The following is a 21,740-nucleotide window of genomic DNA, read 5'->3' as shown; positions in this document are numbered from 1 at the left end:
CAATATACAATGGGTTTCAAAGACTCGATGCCTGCCATGTTTTTAAAAAAGTGAAATGTGAAATAATATTTTAGATATGTTGAGTTAAAGAACATTTTTGAAAGGTAAAATGACTTTTGATTATTGTAACATAGATCCCAAAAGTGCTACCTGTGTGCTCGGCTCACGTTTGTTTCTGTTCTGCACTGCTGACCTAGACCATGTTTAAGTTCTGCCAACCCTCAGTGTGACTGCCTTGTCCCCCGTGACTTCCGTTACGCCATGCAGAGATCTGCTCTGCTCACTTGCTTTGATTGATCAGTACTAACCAAGGCCATAGAAGCATTGATCTTGTTTTGATATTGATTATGTTTTGGCATCCATTTCTTTTAAAGTGGTTTTTGAATTTTTCAAGTTTTGCTTGTCAGTTACTGCTGTACTTTTAAACATGTAGGTAGGAAAAAAAAAGACCGAGTTTCTCCAACTACACAAGCACAGTACTGTTCACTGCAGACATCAGATTTGTGCTGGTGGGGTGAGGGGGAACCCCCCCCATGCACAGAATAATAAGAAAGCGAGTGCTTCTGCAGTGGCCACCTGCTGGTATCCTCCAGTTCTGTCCCATTCTGACACTGTATTCCTGGAGGGCTCAGTCCCTGGCACAGTCTGCTTTCCATGCTTTGAGATGCCAGTCAGAGTCCCGCCTGTGAGCAGCATCTTCAGTAACTACTCCTTAGTTGGATCATTTGCTCAGAGGACTCAGAGGATTCATGGGAACAGGTTTACTCATTTTTTCTTTTTACAGGTGATGTTATGGAGAATGTAGATAAGAGATACAAAGGACAAGGTATGGGGCAAGGGGCCTGGAGCTTCCATGCCTTCAGTGGACACACTACCCCTGGGAACCCTTACATATTCATCTGGAAGTTCTTCCAGCCCTCTTTCTGGGTTTCTGTGGACACTTCGTTCTGTGGGCATGACAGAAGCATGGGTCATCATGTTGAAATGTAATTGGACAAAAGAAGTAATACTGAATGCTGACGTGTGATAGGGAAACCCAGCGACGTATATGTGCTGCAGTGTTCTTCTTGGCCTCCACACAGTGCTCCTCGCTTCAGGCAGGAGGCAAGATTCCGGCCTCTGGAATGCTCAGCCTCTCTGACCACGTTAGACAAGGGTAGATCAGAGAGTGTGTTTAAGGCAGCTTTTAAGACTGAAGAGGGGAGGAGCTGAGATTACTGTTCCTTGGCTTGATGGAAGAGAAAAGTTAATTCTGCTGACTGCCCCCACGGGAATTATGAGCCAAAACCTATGAAAGAAAACCCAGAAGTACACAGGGATATGTCAAAAAATTTGGGAAAATGGACAAGAATTTTTAAAATCGTTAATTCATGTTTTTCATTGTCTTCCTGAGGACACTATCACAAATGGAGAGTCATTAAGTCATTCTGCCCTCCTTCCTTCATTCACAGCTCTCTGATTTAAAGATACGATTACCAAAACATAGTATAAAAACCGTATGAGGAATGTGTGCATTTTTAATGAGATTCGGTTTGATGTGTTTTCAGCCCATCTCCTGCGGGTATTTCACTGTTTGGGCACCATGCTTCACTTGGCCTCTTCTTTGCAGGATTGAGTATGATGCGTATCGTACTGATCTGGAAGAACTGAATCTTGGACCACGTGATGCAAACACTCTGCCAAAGATTGAACAGTCGCAGCATTTGTTCCAAATACATAAGGAAAAATATGACAAAATGCGTAATGATGTTTCCGTAAAGTTGAAATTCCTCGAAGAAAATAAGGTAAATATATTCCTTACCTTCTGAGATCTTCCTGTAGACTTTAAAGTCACTGTAGAGAGATGAGATGAAAGTTTTGTGTGCCTAATAATTCTTTGATATTACAAGAAGCAATTCCATTTCAATTAATGTTTCATTTTTAGCTTTCTATTATAAAAGTCATCAACTAATCGCTTCTCGGCCTTTTGGCTAAGATCAAGTGTAAAAGTCATCAACTGCTCTGTCCTAGTCTTTTCCATCTAACAGCTGGTTAAAACAAACAAAATAACGACTTTAAAGTTCAACCATTGATTTTCAGATTAATGGCCAGTGTTTTAAAAAGTTAGATAATGATAGAGTCTGCTAAACATTTCTGAAATCTCTCTTCAGATTTCTTTGTTTTTATTTCAGAGATAGATTTACAGAGAAAAGGAAGAAGGGGAGGGAACAAGGAAGATATTCCATCTGCTGACCCACTGCCCAAATGGCCTCAGCAGCCAGAGATGGGCTGGTCTGGAGCCAGGAGCTTCTTCTGGGTTTTCCATATGGGTACAGGGCCCTCAAGAACTTGGGCCACCCTCTGATGCTTTCCCATGACATAAGCAAGGAGATGGATTGGAAGTGGAGACAGCGGGACAGGAATTGGTGCCCATATGCAGTGCCCGCAGTTGAAGATGGAGGATTAGCCTGTTGAGCCAAAGCACCAACTTTATTGACGTCTGTTTATTGTTGGTAGCTACAGGTTTCAGAAAGAGAACTCCACCATTGTTCCTAGTAACTGATGAGTAAGGTGTGACTAAGGACCCAATTTAAGGCTGCAGCTAGGGTAGTGTAGATGGAATAAGCCAAGCAATCAATTTCCCATCTTGTTTTCACGTGGCATGGACACATACAAGGACAAGAACAGTGAGGGCTGAATGGGGCTGCATTCAGTTTCACTGGGAGATAAATTCATATAACAGGCTCCTGAGTTTTTAGGTAGAGGCAAGGTTTCTGTGCTTGATGTATTTTCCAGACACATGACCTCAGTTTTGTGGGGGGAGGCTGCAGTTCTGGAAATGAGAGAGCCGGTAGCAAGCCCAGTACAGGAGTAGGTGTAGCCAGCTGAGGATGGGTTCCCACGGGTGATCGCTGAAGGTGGGGTGCTGTGCGCTGCTAGTCCCACCCCCCTGTGCGTTCATGTCATCAGGTCATGAGTGGGCTTCAGCCTACTTGCTTCCTAGTCGTCCTCTCAAAGTTATTTTTCTCTTCTCCAGGGAAACAGTACTGTTTTTATTCTTCATAAAATCAAAAGGCTTTGTTAAATTGCTTTCTGCTTTTTCCTTAGTATTTTTTTAGAAACATTTTATGTCTACTGTAAAACCTGGAAGCAGTGTATTTCTTTGAGACCTACCAAGTCCAGCTTGAATCACATTGTTTCAAGCTCCGGTGAATGAAATTACTCACCAGAAAACATTACCGTGGCTATAAAGGAGACCTCACAGAGGTATCAGACAGATTGCCCAGCATTGTTCAAACGAGCTGAGCAGAAAATGACCTTTAAAAGCAGTTTTGACCTGCTACCCTGTCACCACACAGTGCAGTACTAAAGGAGGGCAGCGTACAGATTAGCAGATAAATACACTGACATGGTGGGACGTCGATCTTGTGCATTGAAGTAAGGGAGGTCAGAGGTGGTTAGCAAGTCTGGCCTACAAAAAACATTGCATTGTGGCCTCAGGAGGAATGCACACCATTGCTGTAGACAATGACAAATTTTTGAATTTGGCATTCAATTGTTATTTACAAGGATCCTTCAGTCAGGATAGTCTAAAGGAAGTAGAAGTTTACAAACAAGTGAAAGAACTTAATAGGGAAAATAAATTGGTTAACAGTCTGAATTAGCGTCGGTGTTGTAACAGCAAAAATGAAAAAAAATTTGCTGATTTTGAAGGACGGGGTTAGAAAACCAAAATAGGCAGCTAGTCTAATTTGTAAAATGTGCAGGCTGGCGTATTTTCCTGTTTGATCCAGTGTTTGGTTGACAACATATTTAAATGGAAACAGTTAAGAAATTGAAGATGTGTTGGAAGTTTGGATTAACAAGGTCACAATTCCGAGATAAAACCTTGAAAGTCACTGCTTTGAGAATAACACTGTCTTCACAACTTCTTTTTTTTTTTACTATAAAATAAAAATAGAAAATTGTTTTTCTAGGGTTTTATACTCTTAGACTGTGTTTTAGTGCTCAGACTGTGATAGCAAAGTGCCATGAACTTGGGGAGCTTGCAGTCAACAGCTAGCATGTGAGGTGAGGGCACTGGCCTGCTTGGGCTCTGCAGAGGGCCTGCCTTCCAGCTCGGGGCTGGCCCTGCCCTGCCATGTCATCATGCAGTAGAAAGAAAAGGGATCTCCATGTCCAGAATACAAAGAAACTCTGGGTTTGACCCTTTTTCTTTTAACTCTTAAAAAAAAAGAGGGACTTGTCAAAGTGTTACCCTAAGTAACAGCTAAAATTTGAATGAAGACTAAGATTATAAGAGAACTTTGCTGTTGTTATTATTAAGAAAGGAAAAGCAAGCCTTTAGGCTTAGCAACTGTGTCTTCCCTGTTTACTTTCTTGACAGTTGAAGTAGCTCAGATCTGGAGTTTCTGTTCTTTTGAACTAACATTGAATGTGTACCTTCACATCTCTACGCACAGATGTCAGATAATCTACTTAGCATGCTGGATTTTCTTTTGAGAGTTTTTTAAGCTTTTTTTTTTTTTTTAAAGATTCATGTATTTTTATCAGAAAGAGAGGAGAGAAAGAGAGAGGAAGCTCTTCCACCTGCTGGTTCACTCCCCAAATGGCCGTCAGTGTCCAGAGCTGAGCCAATCTGAAGCCAGGAGCCAGACGCTTCCCCTGGGTCTCCCAAGTGGGTACAGGGTCCCAAGGACTTGGGCCTTTTTCTGCTGCTTTCCTAGGCCATAAGCAGGGAGCTGGTTCGGAGTGAGGCAGCCAGGACGCAAGCCAGTTCCCATATGGCAGAGCGAGAGAGAACACACGCAACTTCTTCCATCTGTTGGTTTATTCCTCAAGTGCCTTCAACAGACACGAGTGGGCTGAGCTGAACAAAGGAGGCAGGAACTCCTTCCACAGGTCTTGCATGTGGGTGGCAGAAAGTGAAGCATTTGGACCATCTTGTATTGGGAACCAAGTCGGTTGCAGAAATAGTAGTGAATCCTAGGCACTTTCAGGCACTGCTATGGGATGTGGGGTGTCTCAAGTGGTGACTTAACCCACTGTGCCACAGTGTCTGCCCCAGCACTCATATTTTAACAAAATATAGTGTACTCTTCCTATTTTTTTTACTACTGCTGTTTAAACATCTTTAAAACCAAAACATCAGTGAGTATGCCGTGTATCCTAAAAACTGCTGCAGTGTATAGACTTATTTTTGTGGTGTTTGGTTTGTTTTGTTTGGGTCTCATTCACAGTTTTTAGTCGTTCCATGTTACACTCCTCAGGTGGACAGTGTGGGTGTTTCGCCCACAAGGCCATGTCCCACACTGAAGTGCCTGTTGCGATGCCTGCCTCTGGCTCCTGACTCCAGCTTCCTGCTGGTGAGGACCCTGGCAGGCAGCAGGGGTGGCCCTGCCACCACGTCCACACTTTGATTGCCTCCCTCTTGTTTAGCTTCAGTCTCTTGCTGTTGTGGAAACTGGAGGAGTGGTCCCATCAGATGAGAGCTCTTCTCTCATCCCTCTGCGTCTCATAAATAAATGAGTAGCCAGATAACCCATACAACGGTGCATTAAATAATAGTGCTTGAATCTAGAAGACCCAGTGTTGTGACTCTACTGCTAAAGTTTAATGTTTCGTATTTTTGATCCTTGTCAGAACCTTTGTTTTTTTTTTTTTTTTGAGGGAGAAGTTAGGTGCTGAGCTGTATTTTAGGAGTTAAGATGTCTTAAGTAATGACAAGGAGAGGGAACTGTTCATTGGTCAGCGTTGCTCAGTATGCATTGAAATATCCTATTGTATTCCATAAATTTGTAGTTATTGTTTGGCAAATGCGTTTTAAGGGCAGATACTAAGCTTGTCAGTTGAAACCCCTCTGTGCCGTATCAGAGCACCTGGTTGATGCTCAGCTCCAGCTTGACTTTTCCCGCCAACACACAGCCTGGGAAGCAGGTGGATCTCTGCCACCTCTGTGGGAGACCTGGTTGGGTTCCTGGCTCCTGGCTTCAACCTGGGCTGAGCCTGGCTGGTAGAGTCATTCAGAGAGCAAACCAGTGCATCAGAGATCTCACTTGCTCTCTCCCTCTCTACCCCTGCCTAATGAATAATTTTTAAGTAAATTTTTTAAATGTTTTAAAGGGAAATCTAGTAAGTTTTAAAAATTGAAAAAAAAAAAAAAAAGAACTTTATGGAAGTGTACTTTAATGTTTCTTTTCCTGGCTTCTAAACCGTATTTGTGATACGTTTTACTCCTGTGTATCATAAACCTCATAGTACATTGTTATCTTGATTCATGTAGACAGTGTTTAAGAGCAAGTATACATTGACTAACTCAAAGAAACAGTTAAGATGTTGGGGCCGGCACTGTGACAGAGCAGATCAAGCTGCTGCCTGTGATACCGAGATCCCATATAGGGTTCATGGCCTACTGTTCCACTTCTGATCCAGCCTAGGAAAGCAGTAGGAGATGTCCAAGTCCTTGGGCTCCTGCACCCACGTGGGAGACTTGCAAGAGGCTCCTGGCTCCTTGCTACTGCCTGGCCCAACCTTGGCCATTGTGGCTACACGAGGAGTGAATCAGCACATGAAAGATCTCTCTCCCTCCCTCCCACTTTCAGTATCTCTGACTTACAAATAGATTAAATAAAGCTGTTAGGGCCCAGCACCATAGCTTAGTGGCTAAATCCTCTCCTTGCACACCCGGGAAGAAATTCCTGCTTCCTGGCTTTAGATTGGCTCAGCTCTGGCTATTATGGCCGCTTGGGGAGCGGATGGAATCAGCGGATGGAAGATCTTTCTCTCAGCTTGTCCTTCTTTCTGTAAATCTGCATTTCCAAAAAAGGTAAATAAATATTTAAATGAAAAAAAATTAGTCTTTTTTAAATGTTTTGGAAAAAAGGAGTTTATAATGTGTTCATTTTAGCCTTCGTTCCCTCTGGCAAAATGAGGAGCAGTAGTTACATAAAATATACATTTCTGTATATGTGCTTACATTAATACAGAGCACGTAGCTGTATTTTTCATTGCCTTTAAGATAAAGTTTTATTAATTATCTCAATTTCTGGCTCCACCCATGATATAGTTGTTTGCTTTTTTAACCTAAACAATCCTTACTAATCTCTGGTGGTCTTTTTGTTTATTAAACATTGAGTTACATAACGTTACAGCGTCGTTAGACTCTCCTGATGTTTCTTCTTTCACCAATATTTCTGTCTTCAGCGATCCCTTTAAATAATGTAAGTTGAGCTGTTTTGTTCTTTAGAGCAGTTTGTTTATAAACTTGTGTGAGAATAGGTTCCCTGCTTCTTTTAGGGTCCTCTTGCTGCCTAGCCCTGGTGCTAAGTCATTGGGCAGGTTTCCCCATTCTTCCTGTAATTAGGGGAGTCTTAACGAGAGAATTCCCCGGGGGGGAGGGGCACTCCTGCTTGCCTCTCTCTGCTCCTGCGTTTTCAGAAATGCTGTGTCCGCAGTGTTTATTTGCACAGGAAGAGGAAGCAGAAAGTCAGAATGTACAGATCAGTGTAAACAACTTTGTATTGCCTGGAGCTACATACAGTGGATGACTGTATCTGAACCTGAGAATAATGAATCTGGGGTTTTTTTTTTTTTTTCAGATTACTAATATAGTGAGGTCAGTTTAAGAAAAAAAGTAAATCTAAAAAAACACTTTTAAACTAGTATATCTTTTTGAAGATCAAAATACATTTCTATTTTTCAAACATAGAGCCTATCATTTTCATCTTTGTCTTCAAGCCCAATGATCAATTCTGTGTTGAAAAGTAAAGGAGAAACGGCCAGCTTGCTAGGACATGAGTTCCCCACATCGACAGACCCAGTAGAAACAGAGGGATAGATTATACCTTTCATGTATATGTAAGAAGATGTTTTCACATGGAGTGCTGTGTGTGTTGCTATTAGTGGTTTGTCTTCTAGATCCCTTTAAAATATTATAAACTGATATGGAGGAGGAAAGATGTGATTGTGGCATTGCCTTCTTTCTCTCTTTAAAAAAATGACACGGAAATTAACTGTATGTAAACCTTACAACCAAAAAAGGCTGTGAGTTGTGGATTGACTTCACGATTAGATTGAGCCAAACTGTGACTGCCAGAGTCAGGGTGCTTTGCAGTCAGAAGAGAATGTGGGTGTGGTGTGAGAGTCAGGCTAGGGCGACACACCACGGCCAGCAGTAGAGTGTCCATCCTTGTCAGTTGTGTGAAGGTTTACAGAAAAGTGAGTTCTTTGGAGGAGAGGTATTTTGTGTAGGAGATTTCACAGCCTTATAATTGTGAATTCCTGTTTGACATTGGCTTTGGCATTTGTTTTTGGCAATCATAGGGCACTTGTATGTTCTGACCATTTTTGGTCAGAAGTAACTAGTAACTGGTAGAGGGTAGAGTTGGTTTCTTGTATATGTTAGAGGGAAAGGAATTGCATTCATGTCACTTTAAGTGATAAGAATTTACTTAGAAGAATGTGCTTCTTAGACATTCTAAGGCATGGCATTTCTGTTTCCTAAAATGAGTGCTGCCTGGGTACAGAGCCCTGCGTCACGTATCTCCTGTGTCACCCAGGGTGGTTGCCCAGGCTTTGTGCTACAGGTAAGGTTGAAGTGCTCACTGTGAGATTCAAAGGGATCCTTGAAAATCCACATTGGTTTTGATCTTCTGGTGGTACTGATACTTATGGCTATGATAGTGCTAAAGTTTTTACCCTTAGGTTTGCTTTAAAAAAAAAACTTTATTATTAGTTTTATAATTATAAAAAAAATTTGATGAGTAAAAATATAAGAAGACACTAGCAAGAGTTAAGGATTTGACTTTGGGGCCCAGCGTGGTAGCCTAACAGCCAAAGTCCTCACCTTGCATGCGCCAGGGGATCCCATATAGGCACTGGTTCTAATCCTGATGGCCCTGCTTCCCTTCTGACTCCCTTCTTGTGGCCTGGGAAGGCAGTTGACGACAGCCCAAAGCCTTGGGACCCTGTACCCGTGTGGGAGACCCACAAGAACCTCCTAGCTCCTGGCTTCGAATCAGGTCAGCTCCAGCCATTGTGGCACTGGGGGGGGGGGGTGAATGGATGGAAGATCTTTCTCTCTGTCTCTCCTCCTCTCTGTATAGCTGACTTCGCAATAAAAATAAATATTTTTTAAAAATTGACTTTGCAGTGTTCTTTTTGGTCTTTCCTAAAAAAAATCTTCTCATCAGTGACTGAGCACTTTTGTGTTGCCCGTCTGTCCCTCCTGTGACTCACCTGTGCTTTGTTTTGTTAGATTAAAAAAAAACACAGCGGGTAACAAGGCTTTATTCTTTATTCTTTATTCTTCCTACATTTTATAATATGCTATTTTTTCATCCTTTATTCTTTAAATTTTTGAAAAGGTGCTTTTTAATTTATTCATTATGTTTTAGGTTTACTATTCCTAACCTAAAATAATATTTATGACTATACCAATTCCCTGCTGATGGACAACTTGCAATCTATTAGAAAACATTTAATAAAATGTTATATATAAAATGTATATAAACATGAAAAAATATATAGTTTGACAAAGATGTTGATGTGAGTTCAGAGTATCGCTTGGCTGATTGGCAGTTTGACATAAAGAGATCCACAGAAGTGGGTAACATGTGTCGGGGAGAAATTTTCTATTAATGCTTAATTGGTTTGTAAAATTGTCTTACACTGTTCTCTTAGAGCATAGCATTACTGCTTCCTGATATTAAGAAAAGTAATGGTTAACCATGACAAATTTTGATGAAGTGTTTCTACTATTAGGATCTTCTGGGTTACATGAGGTGAAGTCATTTACCCCAGATACAATACATTGCCATAGTCAATGAGAAGGAATGACTATGAATTTGAAGTATGACTGGGCCGTTGAGTTGCTGTTGTTCGTAGGCTGGTAAGCACAGGTCTTTGGGGTGCCTTTCCTGTCCACTCTTGGTGTCATTTTGCCACTCGGCAGCTAGCTCTGGACAGCTAGGCTTTCTGTCTGTTCTTGTCCGAGTGTGAAATTCAGTAACCCACACCTCCGTTAATACCTTCTACAGCTGTATTTCTTCTCTTTTTCCTGAGTGTCATGGGGCTAGTGGCTGTACTCAAAGGACAGGGACTAATTCTGAAGTTTAGATCAGAGGTGAGATAAAAGAGATATAAGAGAATTGTGTAAAGAAGAAAAGGTTTGGTGGGATTTCCTCTTTCTGCTCCTTGTCATTCTTGGGACTTTTTGTAGCTCTGAGTCTATAGTACCTTTGGACTCCTGTGGTTTTGGGAAACAGCTCTCAGACCCGCGATCGTCAGATCCCGTCATAGATCAACGACAATCTCCTAACTCCTTTCCTTGGAAGGGAATTTTTACCTTTTTTTTTTTCTTAGTCATTTGAGATGCAGAGAGAGAGAGAAACAGAGATCATTCTTCCATCCACTTTAACTCCTCGAATGTCCACCATAGCGGGGGCTGTGTCAGGCTGAAGCCAGGAGCCCAGATCTTCCTCCATCTCTCCCATAGGTGCAGAGACCCAAGCACTTGTGCTGTCTAAAATAGCTTTCTTAGGTGCATTACCTAGAAACTAGATTGGAAGTGGAGCAGCTGGGTCCGAAACCGGCACCCATCTCAGCAGCATCACAGGCTGCAGCTTAACCCACTACCCTACTATGCTGTTTCCTCCTAAATGGTTTTGAAAATCAAATTTACATTTCTTATCTAACTGATAAAAGCAAAGAAGTACTCCAGTCTTTAACTACTCTTGTACTGTGAGGATGAAGGGAAAAGCAACTTGGACTCAGTTTCTCCTTTCATACTCTCAACCCTGGTGACTGATGGCAGGGGGCAATATGTGCCAGTCAGCAAACAGTCAGTGCCAAGGCTGGTTATCCTCTACTTCTCATCTCTGGTGCTGTCTTGGAGACCATGACAGGCGGATCGACAGGGTTAAGCACTCTAGTCCCCGGAACTGTCTCCTGTCCCACTACAGCTGCCGCTCATGTGCTCCGGGTGTCTTACTTGTACTTCCGGCAAGCCAGCTGAAGTCAGGCTTCATTGTTACCTCAGGCTACTCAAAGGAGTCGCAGCACATGGACAGTTTGTTATCAAAGCACTGCAAAGGATGCAGTTGAGGAGTTGTCAAGGGAAAGGGTGACAGGCACTTAGCCTCCTTGTTCCCTGGAGGCGCACTGCCACCCAGGAGCCCCCCGTGGTCAGCCAAGGAAGCTTTCCCAGATGCTGTCTTCTGGAGTTTTCATGAAGGCTATGTATACTGCCTGAGCATGGTTGAAGTGTGGACATCATGTTGAGATGTAATTGGACAGAAAGAATCTATTCAACACTGGGTGGGAAGGCCCGGCGAGGGGCGGGGCTTTACCACCCTTCTGGGCCTTTGTCAGGGGCATGCCTCACTTCAGGGTGCAGCTGGGGTCCCTCGGGAAGGCCAGGGTCTCTGACCCACTTTGTCACAGAACTGCTTCACAGGCAGCTCCAGGACCGAAAAAGGTAAGAGACAGAAGGTTTAGTTTGCCTTTCTCATCTTGGGGAAGAGGAATTGTGAATTTTTAAAAATTTCTTTGAAAGAGAGATAGGCAGAAATCTTCCCTCTGCTGATTCCCTCCCTAAGTGCTTACCTTGGCCAGGACTGAGCAAGGTCAAAACCAACAGCTGAGGACTCAGTCTGGGTCTCTCGTCTAGCTGTTGAGCCAGGCCTTCACCCAGACACTTGGGTACGGTGTGGGCACTCCAAGCGGCCTCATCACCCCTCATTTCTACAGCTTGCCTTGGGGATGGCATTAGGAGCCAGGAACTGTGCATTTAAACTACTACATTCAAGGGCACTTCAAGAAAAAAAAAGTGGACCTAAAAGATAAATTTATCTAAGTGTAGACAAAAAAGCTTTTGAAATCTATGCAGGTTTTTTCTTTTTAAGATTTATTTATCTTTATTGGAAAGGCAGATTTGCAGAGAGTAGGAGAGACAGAAAAATCTCCCATTCACTAGTTCATTCCCCCAAATGACCACAGTGGCTAGAGCTAAGCTGATCTGAAGAAGCCAGGAGTGAGGTGCTTCTTCCTGGTCTCCCAAGTGGACATAGGATCCCGAGGCTTTGGGCCACCCTCAACTGCTTTCCCAGGTTACAAGCAGGGAGCTAGAAGGGAAGTGGAGCTGCTGGGACATGAATTGGTGTCCATATGGATGTCAGTGCTTGTAGGGAGAGAATTAGCCAAATGAGCCATCGTGCCAGTCCTCATTTCCTCACAAATATGCATTTTCTGCGAGCTTGTTAAAGACTCCTCAGGTACAGCATATCAGAGCTATTTAAATTGGTTTTGGGGTAGTATGTCAAATGCCACTCACAGATTGAATGATTTTTGTCCCCAGCAGTTGAAAAGTCCCCCACCCCACTTCCTCTGATCTGATTCTGATCTGTCCATGAGGCTTTGGCAAATCAGTACCCTGTCTGAGCCTGTGTGCTCCCAGTTTACACATGTACAGATTTATATATACAACGAAGGCTTCACAGAGAGCTACTTCCATTTGCAGATTACTCAAAACACAGTCTGTTGATTAACACAGTACTCAGTTGAGAAGACAGTTCCATAGGTGGATCCATGGAGCTTACCTCTAGGAGAAAATTGGTTAACAGCAACCTTAAAACTGATGATACGTACTTTAATTAGAGGCCCCGGGCACAATGGTAATACACAGGGGAGGGAAATTAAAAAAAAAAAAAAAAGACTTCTTTTGTTAAAGGTGAGAAAAAAGTCTTTGCCTGGGAATGTAAATTTTTTTTTTAAGTTGAAGAGAAACAGAGCTAGCTCCCATCCACTGCTCTACTCCCAAGTGCCATCAGCATCTGGATTTGGCAAAGCTGAAAGCCAGGAAATCAGTCCCGGTCTCCCGCAGGTGGCAGCAACCCAGTTAGCTGAGCCTGCACCGCTGCCTCCCAGGGTCCAGCTTAGCAGGAAAGTGGGACCAAGAACTAGAACTGGAACTTGGAAACCCACCTGATGCTGGCAGCTTAACCACCATTCCACACAACCAGCTCGCCTCCAGAATCTCAGTGTATCACCGGATAAAAATGTATAGCACGTTACTGCAGTTTTGTGCCCTGCTGTTAATAGAGCTCATAGATGTTCATAGATGTTTCATCAGTTATCTTCTTGTAACCAAAAACTGCCTGCCTTTTCCTTCCATAAGGCTTTTGAAGTGTTTTTTCTTCTTGTCAGTGATTTGTTGAAACCCATCCCAATGAGTCAGAAAAATAAAATCTATTCTTCCACCCACTTGTGGTTCGTGTTTGTCCGTGCTTCCTTCGCTCCCTTCCCATGCCCAACCCATACTTTTGATGGTGTTTCTCAGTTGGTAGTGCTTTAACGTGGCAAGCACTTCCATAGCTGTTACAAACTAATCAAGTAATCACAACGTTAGTGTATGCTCTCCTGCTTGCTATTCTTCTGGTCTCTTGCTTAATGTGAAAAGCATACAGTTATACAGTTGTAAGCACTTGGGTCATATTGGTAGTTGAGGACTTCTTACTTCTTAAACAGTGATTTTCATCCATTGTTTCCTCAGATATTTAAGCCAAGCCACTGTGCAGGTATCCTGATACATTTAGTATAAGCTCCGATCTTATTAGAATTGTTGGAAAGGCCAATAATTGCTTTGAAGAACTTCTAACTGGAAATTGAATTTTTAATAATTAATTCCATTCCATTAATTAATTCCTCCAAATAAGATGGAATGTGATCTAGATTGTATCTCCATGAAAGTTTATTTGAAAAAGAAACAAATAAAAATAAGCTTATTTGACAGAAATAACAAACTTTGGGTGGTGTTGGCTCTACTGGCTGATCATCTACCTCTAAGCGCCGTCCTCCCATATAGGTGCCAGCTCATGCCCCAGCTGCTCCACTTCCCATCCAACTTCCTGCTAATGGCCTGGGAAAGTAGCAGAGGATGGCTCAAAGCCTGGGAACCTGCACCCATGTGGGAGACCCAGAAGAGGCTCCTGGTCTCAGACTGGCTCAGCTCCAGCCATTACAGCCACTTGGGGAGTGAACCAGCAGATGGAAGATTTTCCTGTCTGCCCTTCTTTCTGTAAATCTGCCTTTTCAATGAAAACAAATATTTTTAAAAAGAAAAAACAAACTTTGTTACGGATTGGATGACTGCAGTGTGATGCTTACTTTTGCATTGTTCAGGTAGTGAATTGGTAAGTAGTATTGATCTTCCAATGGTACGTGTTACGCAGATGGGAGCGTGTTTTCAGTGTGCTCCATTTGGTGGCGTCTGTCAATTCTGTCTGAATTTCTCTTACCAGTTTCTGTCGAAAACTCCTGCTTGTCTCCGTAGTCAGTGCTGCTGGAGTTTGTTTTGCCCTTAACAATTAAGGTATTGTACAGTTTGTTTAGGTCAATCCCCAGATGTTGCTTTAGTGGTTTTGCTTCTATCTGATCTGGGTGGCTCACTGTTTGGCAGCTCTTTATGAACGTTCTTTCGTAATTGAGCTCACAATGATTTAGTGTGTTTCTGAATTACCGTAATTGTTACTGATGCTTGGTTTTGAAAGTTTGTCAAATTTGTCATCATCCTATTGTCTGCCTATAATATAACCTCGATCTCCTTTTACCCCTATTTTAAAAATTTGTCTTCTGTTTTATTTTGTTTATAACTTTTCACTTCTCTGTTGGGGTGAAAGTATAGTTCAATAAACTTTTTTTTCCTGCTCTGGAAATGCAAAAACATATGAAAGTTTTATACTGTATTCACAGTTTTAGAAAAAATTAACTTTATTTGTGTCTGCTCCAGTCCTTGAATTAAATTCCTATCCTGAGACTGCTTAAAGACAACTTAAAGGTCAGAGACCAGATTAGGAATGAGGTTTGCATAGATTTTCTGTCTGCTCCCATCCTGCCTGGTGCTTTGTGCCTTTGTCCAAGCTTTGTTTAGAAGCTTTCCTACATCTGCATTGTCTTACGGTGTTTGCGGCAGGTAAGCTGCTGCCGGAGGTCGCTGCCCTTCTGATTCTAGCTTCCTTCTAATGCGCACCATGGGAGGAAATAGTGCAGGCCCAAGTGTGTTGATTTTTGCCCCTTATTTGCAGGTCTGGATTGCATTCTCAGCTCTTGGCTTCATCCTGGCCCAGCAGCAGCTCTTGCAGAAATCTAGGGAGTAAATCAATATATGGTAGAAGTATTCTCTTGCTTGCCCCCCTTCCCTCATTCTCTCTTTTAAATGGAATAAAAGTGAATTGTTTCAGTATGTCTATTGCTGTAAGACAAGTCGGAGTAAGAACATGGATTAGTCTGAGAATAAGACTTTTTTTGTGTTTCCTTCAATCCAGTCCATATATCTCCTAGTGATGTAAACTTAAGTTTCTTAACTTTCTGAGTAGTAGGTTGATATTTAAAGATTTACCTTTGTTTATTTGGAAGGCAGAGTGAGAGAACTGATGAGTCTTCCACCCACTGTTTCACTCCCCAGCGGCTGGCACTGTGCATCCAGGTCTCCCATGCAGCCAGCATTTGGGCCATCTTTCACTGTTTCCCCAGACACTGTAACAGGGAGCTGGATCAGACACAAGTGCCTGGGACTCAAGCTGTGTTCTGGAATAGGATGTCAGCACTGCAGGCAGAAGCTTAAGTAGCTACACCACAATGCTGACCCTTGCTTTTCATTTCTTCGTTGTAACATGGAGCTAATCAAGACTGTACAGGGTAGGTGTAAGAGTAACATATCTGTCCATGAAAAGTGCTGCTCACAAGTCAGTGTCTCCTGTCACGTCACACCCAGTCTTCCAAAACAGACTCTGCTCTACCTTGATCCTGCGAGCTCATCAGTTCTGACAGGCTGGCGGATCAAATGCAGACGCTGAAAGTGTCACAGCTGGGAAATCCTTCCCAGAACATTTGACTTCTTGTCCTAAAGTAAGATTCGACTTTTCCCCCACCCCACTTTGCTAAGTCTCTTACCCAAGCCAGCTAACTCCATGTGAGAAGCGACTCTCCTAGATTGACCTTTGCCAAGTCAGATAGCCCTGTAAATCAGACTGAACAAACCAAGTAAATGAAGGAACGCTATCGTGTCCCAGCAAAACTGCTCACACACGGCAGCGCAGTTATGGCAGTCCCTTACGGGAAAGGCTTACCACCAGACAGGTTTCAGACCTTGGAATATTTACCTATGCATATTGAGGTACCTTGGGAATGGGATCCAGGTCTCAACATGACATTCATTTGTGTTTCACATGCATCTCACACACTTGGACTGAAAGTAATTCTGTGGAGTGTTTTTAGTATGCCCACATTTTAACTGTGATCTGTCACATAGAACTAGGTATGGAGCTTTCAACCTGTTGTGGCAATGCTCAGTAAGTCCTGGGGGTGTGGGTTAAGTGGAGTTTTGAATGCTCAACTAGTACCAAGGTTGCAAAAATTATTTTAAAAACTGCATTGCAACTGTGTTTCGTTAACTGTGCTTCTTAATTAGTAGTGGTGAAGTCCCGCACACTCTTCTGAGGCATTTCAGGCAGAGCTGCTCGAAGGCCACTGTGTCGTTGCACATCATGCTGCAAGCCAGTTAACCAAATTAAGCAGCAAGTGTAATGTTTAAATAAACTAGCACAGCCAATTTTAAGCTTTATTAGGGGCTCCTTGCCAGTAAGCAATGGTCACCTGTGTGCAGGACTTGGGCCAACTCCCGCTGCTTTCCCAGGCCATTAGCAGGGTGCTGAATCTGAAGTGGAGCAGCTGAAATAGAGAACAGCACCCCTATACGATTCTGGTACTTGCACATGGAGAATTATTAGCCTGTTGAGCTGCTATGCTGACCCTCAAGGAAAAAATCTTAATCCTGGATTTGGCAGTTATAAATGATACACACAAATCATAAATTATCGTAAAAATCAATGAATTAAACTCTTTCAAAAATAAAATTGTTCTCAGACTCAGCAAGATGGCTCAGTGGCTAAATCCTTGCCTTGCAACTGCCAGGATCCCATATGGGCACCAGTTCTTGTCTCAGCTGCTCCACTTCCCATCCAGCTCCTCGCTTCTGGCCTGGGAAAGTAGTGGAGGATGGTCCAAAAGCCTTGGGACCCTGTACCGACGTGGGAGACCCGGAAGAGGCTCCTGGCTCCTGGCTTTACATAGGCTCAGCTCTGGCTATTGCAGTAACTTGTGGAGTGAACCATCAGGCAGAAGAACTTTCTCCCTGTTTGTCCTTCTCTGTGTCTGCCTTTCCAGTAAAAATAAATAATTTTTTAAAAATAACGAAAGTATTCTCTTCAAAAGATAGTTGTAAAAATGAAAACGTGGAAGGAACTCGGGTCCTCATCGAAATTACCGTACAGACCAAGTACCATCGCATGTCCCTTTTCTAGGGATTAAAAGTGTGTGTTGGGTCTGTTCAGAAGCATGGGACATTGTACATTGCAGCACATACAGTGGCAGCCACATTCCCAGCTCCCAGGATGACAGCAAAACTTTATCAGACTTTAACAGCCCATTGTGTGCTCTTCCCCTGACTCCTCCACTCACTCCCCTCCCCCGGGACTGCTTGTTGTTCCTGTTGGGATTTTGTTGTTGTTGCTGTTCTTCTTCTTTTGTTTTACCATGCACGAATCTACCATTTGAGCTTTCTGGGCCTCTGTGGCAGCTCTTCTGGGGTGTTCCTGGCAGTCACGTGTGTTGATGCACACAGCCACCGTTCATTTTCACTCCTGCGAAGTCCCATCGCATGAAGAAATCATGGTTTATGTAAACAGGAAAAGGGGGTGATTTTCCTGATGGGGTTTTTGGCGATGCATGTCTCGTGAAACACACATGCATGTGTTTCCAGAGCAGATTTCCTGGGAGTTAAATTGCTATTCCACAGGGTATACGTATCTTTCATTTTGCTAGTTAATGCTATAATTGTACATATTCATGTATCAGTCAAGGTATGAGTCATAGCATTGTTTCTCCAATGTGAGGGGTACAGAGTGGAATCCTGTGTTGTAATTTTCATTTTCCTATTTCCTAGTGAGACTGAGTGTCTTTGCAGATATAATTGGTCATTTTTTCTTTTCTCCTCTGTAGATGTGTTATTTGTTCTTTTCAACTATTTTCATCTTATTTGAAAGGCATAGAGACAGAGATAAGATAAAGTCCTGTGTTCGCCTGTTCTCTCTGCAAGTGTCTGCAGCAGCCAGGGCTGGGCCAGGCCAAAGCCAAGAGGCTAGCTGAACCCAGTTCTGCCACATGGGTAACACACCCGTGTGTGTGAGTCATGACTGCTGCCTTGCCGGAAGCCGGGAGGGAAGCAGAGCGGCCGGGACTCAGCATGGCAGCAGGCAGTGCAGGTGTCGCGTGCAGGCCTCTTCTCCCCTCTTCAGTTTTTTTCTAGATACTGCTCTGGATGCATGTTCTTTTTTGTTGTTGTTACATATAATTCAGGGGCCTTTACCCTGTTTACAGTGTCTTTTTGTGATGAAAAGAAATTCTAAATCTTAATGTTATTTATCAGCCTTTTCCTTTGTAATTCATTACTTTTGTTGGCCTTAAGAAATGCTCCGTCTCTGAGGTCACTGGGGGTTTTCCACCCTCTGTCAAGCATGGCACTTTGGGAGCTTTCCTGTGACCAGCCCCGGTGACCCGAAGCCCGGTCACAGTGGCCAGGGCAGCGGGGCAGCTCAGCCTTAGGAGACATTTCCAGAAATAGCTTACTAGTTGTGGGTATGGTGCTGTGAATACTGATAGCACCCCACAAACATACATCTTATATCCTGGTTTTTTCACTTAGCATCATATTTCAGAGATTTTAGCTCATTAAAATTATTAAAGCTCAGTTTTAATGAATAGTGTATTGGATGAGACAGTCAGAGCATACTTTAAATCTTCTTAATGAACATTGTGCATTTATAAATAAGACTTGATAAAACAGTTTATTCCTGAATCTTTGTGATGTTCTGCTTATTGCTCTGAGAAAAATTCATGGAGTTAGTGTTACTTGCCTGGAATGTGCTCTTGATATTATTAGATATAGTAAACAATTGAAAATAATGAAGGGTTAGGAACTTTTAATAAGCTCACTTTCTGGGCAGTGTTTGCTACCATTTACTTGATCCTGTACAAAGAAATGCAGCATTTAAAAGCATCTGGCTTACTCCGCATTGCCTTACTGATGACCGTTTTGTTATATGGTATATGTGATTCCTATAGTCCTTATATAGGCTCTGCTCTCCTCATATCTCACATTAGTCTGAATGCACTGGTTTGACGGTGAGTTGTGATACATTTAGTTCATGCTCTCAGTCCTGTTTGGAAATGGTTAATATATTAGGAGTGTCGGTCGTCAAAGGCTTGTGATCCTGCAAGGTATCGTGTACTTGGTGTGCGTGGAATACTTGCCGTTGTAAAACTAGCTTCTCTTGAACAGGGATGCAGAATTTAGCTACAGGAAACAGTGCTAATGCTGATCTTGTAACCCCGCCCTGTCTGCAGGTGAAAGTGTTGCACAATCAGCTGGTCCTTTTCCACAATGCCATTGCCGCTTACTTTGCTGGGAATCAGAAGCAGCTTGAGCAGACACTTAAACAGTTCCATATCAAATTGAAAACCCCTGGAGTGGATGCCCCATCATGGCTGGAAGAACAGTAAAACCACACCTGGAGAAGAACGTTGTCCTGTTGTGTTTCTAAACAAACCTAGCAAGAATTAGGCAGAACTGGGGCAAGTGAGGAGGGGTGACAGTCATTGTAGTTATTCTTGCACAACAACTTTCATTTTACCCTTTGTCACACTAACAATTGAATTGCTAGATTGAGTGGGAAGGTGGGTGGTTTTAATGTAAACATAATTTCTATAATCTGAACACAATAATTGTCCCTTTTGAAATCCTTTTATATCGTGAGAGTTGATGGCTATTTCTGTAGTTTGAAAACATCTAATATAGATTTGCACTGACAAGACAGAACTGCAAGGATTTGGCCCCAAAAGTGCGGGCCAGCTGTAACTTTTCCAGAAGGAAGGTTTACATAATTTGTATCAACGTCAGATATTCTATATATGAATATATTTGACATCCTTAAGAGTTTCATTTTCATGTATTGTCTTAAAAAGAAAAACTATTTTGCAGAGGAATGTTCTACGGTGTTCCTGCAGCATTCACAGGGGGCTGGCAGTTGTAATGAATGACTGATTGGCTTGTAGGAATGTAGCAAATATCCTTCCAGAAATGAACCCATACCATTGTAATTTTGTTTAGACTTCTTTTGAAGATTCAGGAATCATTGAGTTGTTTCTGGGAGGCTCTTAAGATTAGGAATTTGTGTACCCAAAAGTCATTGGGCAGTTATATGTGCAACTTTTTTGATTTATAATGAAAACTGCCTAATATAATTTTTTTTTTCTTTTTGTGCCAGGTGGACTTGGGGATGGGAATTGTTGATGATTTCTAAAGTGGGAATCTTCTCAGAAAGCTGGTGTTTGGGTAAATTCCATGTTGACGGAAGTGAATTCCTAGACAGCTTTCATTGACATATGTAACAATACCGTTTAAGCCTTAAATCACAGATATGTGCCTTCTCAGATAGAGTAATTCTCGGCAAGCAATGTACATAATCCATTTTAAAAACCCTCTCAGATAATGTTTGATGTGTCTGTTGCTCCCTTGCAGAGGAGCACTGTTTATAAATGTTGTATTTCATTATACTCAATAAGTCGCATTTGAAGTTTATGGTGAAATCAGCTTTTGAGTTTGATGTTTGGTTTTTTCTTCATTCCTTCTGAGGAATGGGAAGATCCCAAAACTTTTTTTTCATGTGAGCAATGGAAAAGTAACGTTGGACAGTCACAAGAAGAAATGGGAGTGGCAAGCCAGCAAGTGCTGTTCCAGTGCTCAGCATCCTTGCTTTGTGTCATCTGGTTGATCTGTCACTGTGAGGTTCAGTAACGTGATAGTTTTTCAGTGTAAAATTCGTTTGATTTTTGTCATAGGCATAAATTAATATTTTGGGAGATAACGCTTCACCTGTTCATTTTGTGTTAAAGTGAAGTACTTAAAATTACTGTTATACATGAACTCTGTGAACTGTAAGATTTTGTTATATATGTTCAGATGCCTTTTAGATGGCTTTTTCATTAATATACCTGTTTTGAGTGCTTAATACAATGTAATGTGATTGTAAATCATAAACCTATTTTAAATCATTCCCTCCTGTATATTTGTACGCTGAGAGAGCCTTATTTTATTCTTGCAGCAGAGTTAATACTTGTGATAGTTCATTTACATTCCCCAGACTGTGCCTCTGGTGTGAATTTTGTATTCTTATTAAAAGTTTGCTGCAGTCCTCTTTGTCTGGGCCTTCCTAGTTCTGTGGGACTTTTTGCTTCTAACTGGAGAGACAGAGGGCAGAGGGGTGGCTTCTATCATCATTTACTCCCCAAGTACCTGCAACTGTTAGGTCAGGACCTCATTGAAACGAGGAGCCAGGTTCTTTATAGGTACCAAGGCCCCCAAATACACTAAACTGCTTAATCAGCTCTACATCACCAAACGTAATGCCAGAGAAGTATCTGCAACTAAACACATGCATCTCCCTTTAAAGTCCTGCCGTTTCAACTGCATGCTTAAATCACTACAGTGAAATTGTCAAGGATTTCTGAAGTTGACTGCAATATGTATTTCATGTCTTTGTCAAGTGAAAAACTAAAAACCCATCTACCTGCAAGTGGATTTGTATTAGATGCATAGCAAAGTATGTAAGATCTCAATCCCAAAATATCGTATGTTCTCTGATATAAGG

The 21,740-nt window shown here is 42.3% G+C and overlaps 1 protein-coding gene across 7 annotated transcripts in view; it reads left to right on the top strand.

Moving 5' to 3' along the window:
- ARFIP1 (ADP ribosylation factor interacting protein 1) overlaps nucleotides 1-21,282 on the top strand; it is a 122,745-nt gene extending 101,463 nt beyond the window's left edge. For all 7 annotated transcript variants that reach the window (XM_058666752.1, XM_058666749.1, XM_058666750.1 and 4 more), the window contains 2 exons: nucleotides 1,610-1,784; nucleotides 19,438-21,282. In XM_058666752.1, the coding sequence (XP_058522735.1) occupies nucleotides 1,610-1,784; nucleotides 19,438-19,593 (331 nt within the window). In that variant the 3' untranslated portion in view covers nucleotides 19,594-21,282. The remainder of the gene's footprint in view (nucleotides 1-1,609; nucleotides 1,785-19,437) is intronic.
- The last annotated feature ends 458 nt before the right edge of the window (nucleotides 21,283-21,740 follow it).

Source organism: Ochotona princeps, chromosome 7 (assembly GCF_030435755.1).
Source record: "Ochotona princeps isolate mOchPri1 chromosome 7, mOchPri1.hap1, whole genome shotgun sequence".
Lineage (NCBI taxonomy): Eukaryota > Metazoa > Chordata > Mammalia > Lagomorpha > Ochotonidae > Ochotona > Ochotona princeps.
The sequence above is the reverse complement of the archived record's forward strand: the minus strand, read 5'-3'. Positions and strand labels throughout refer to the sequence as shown.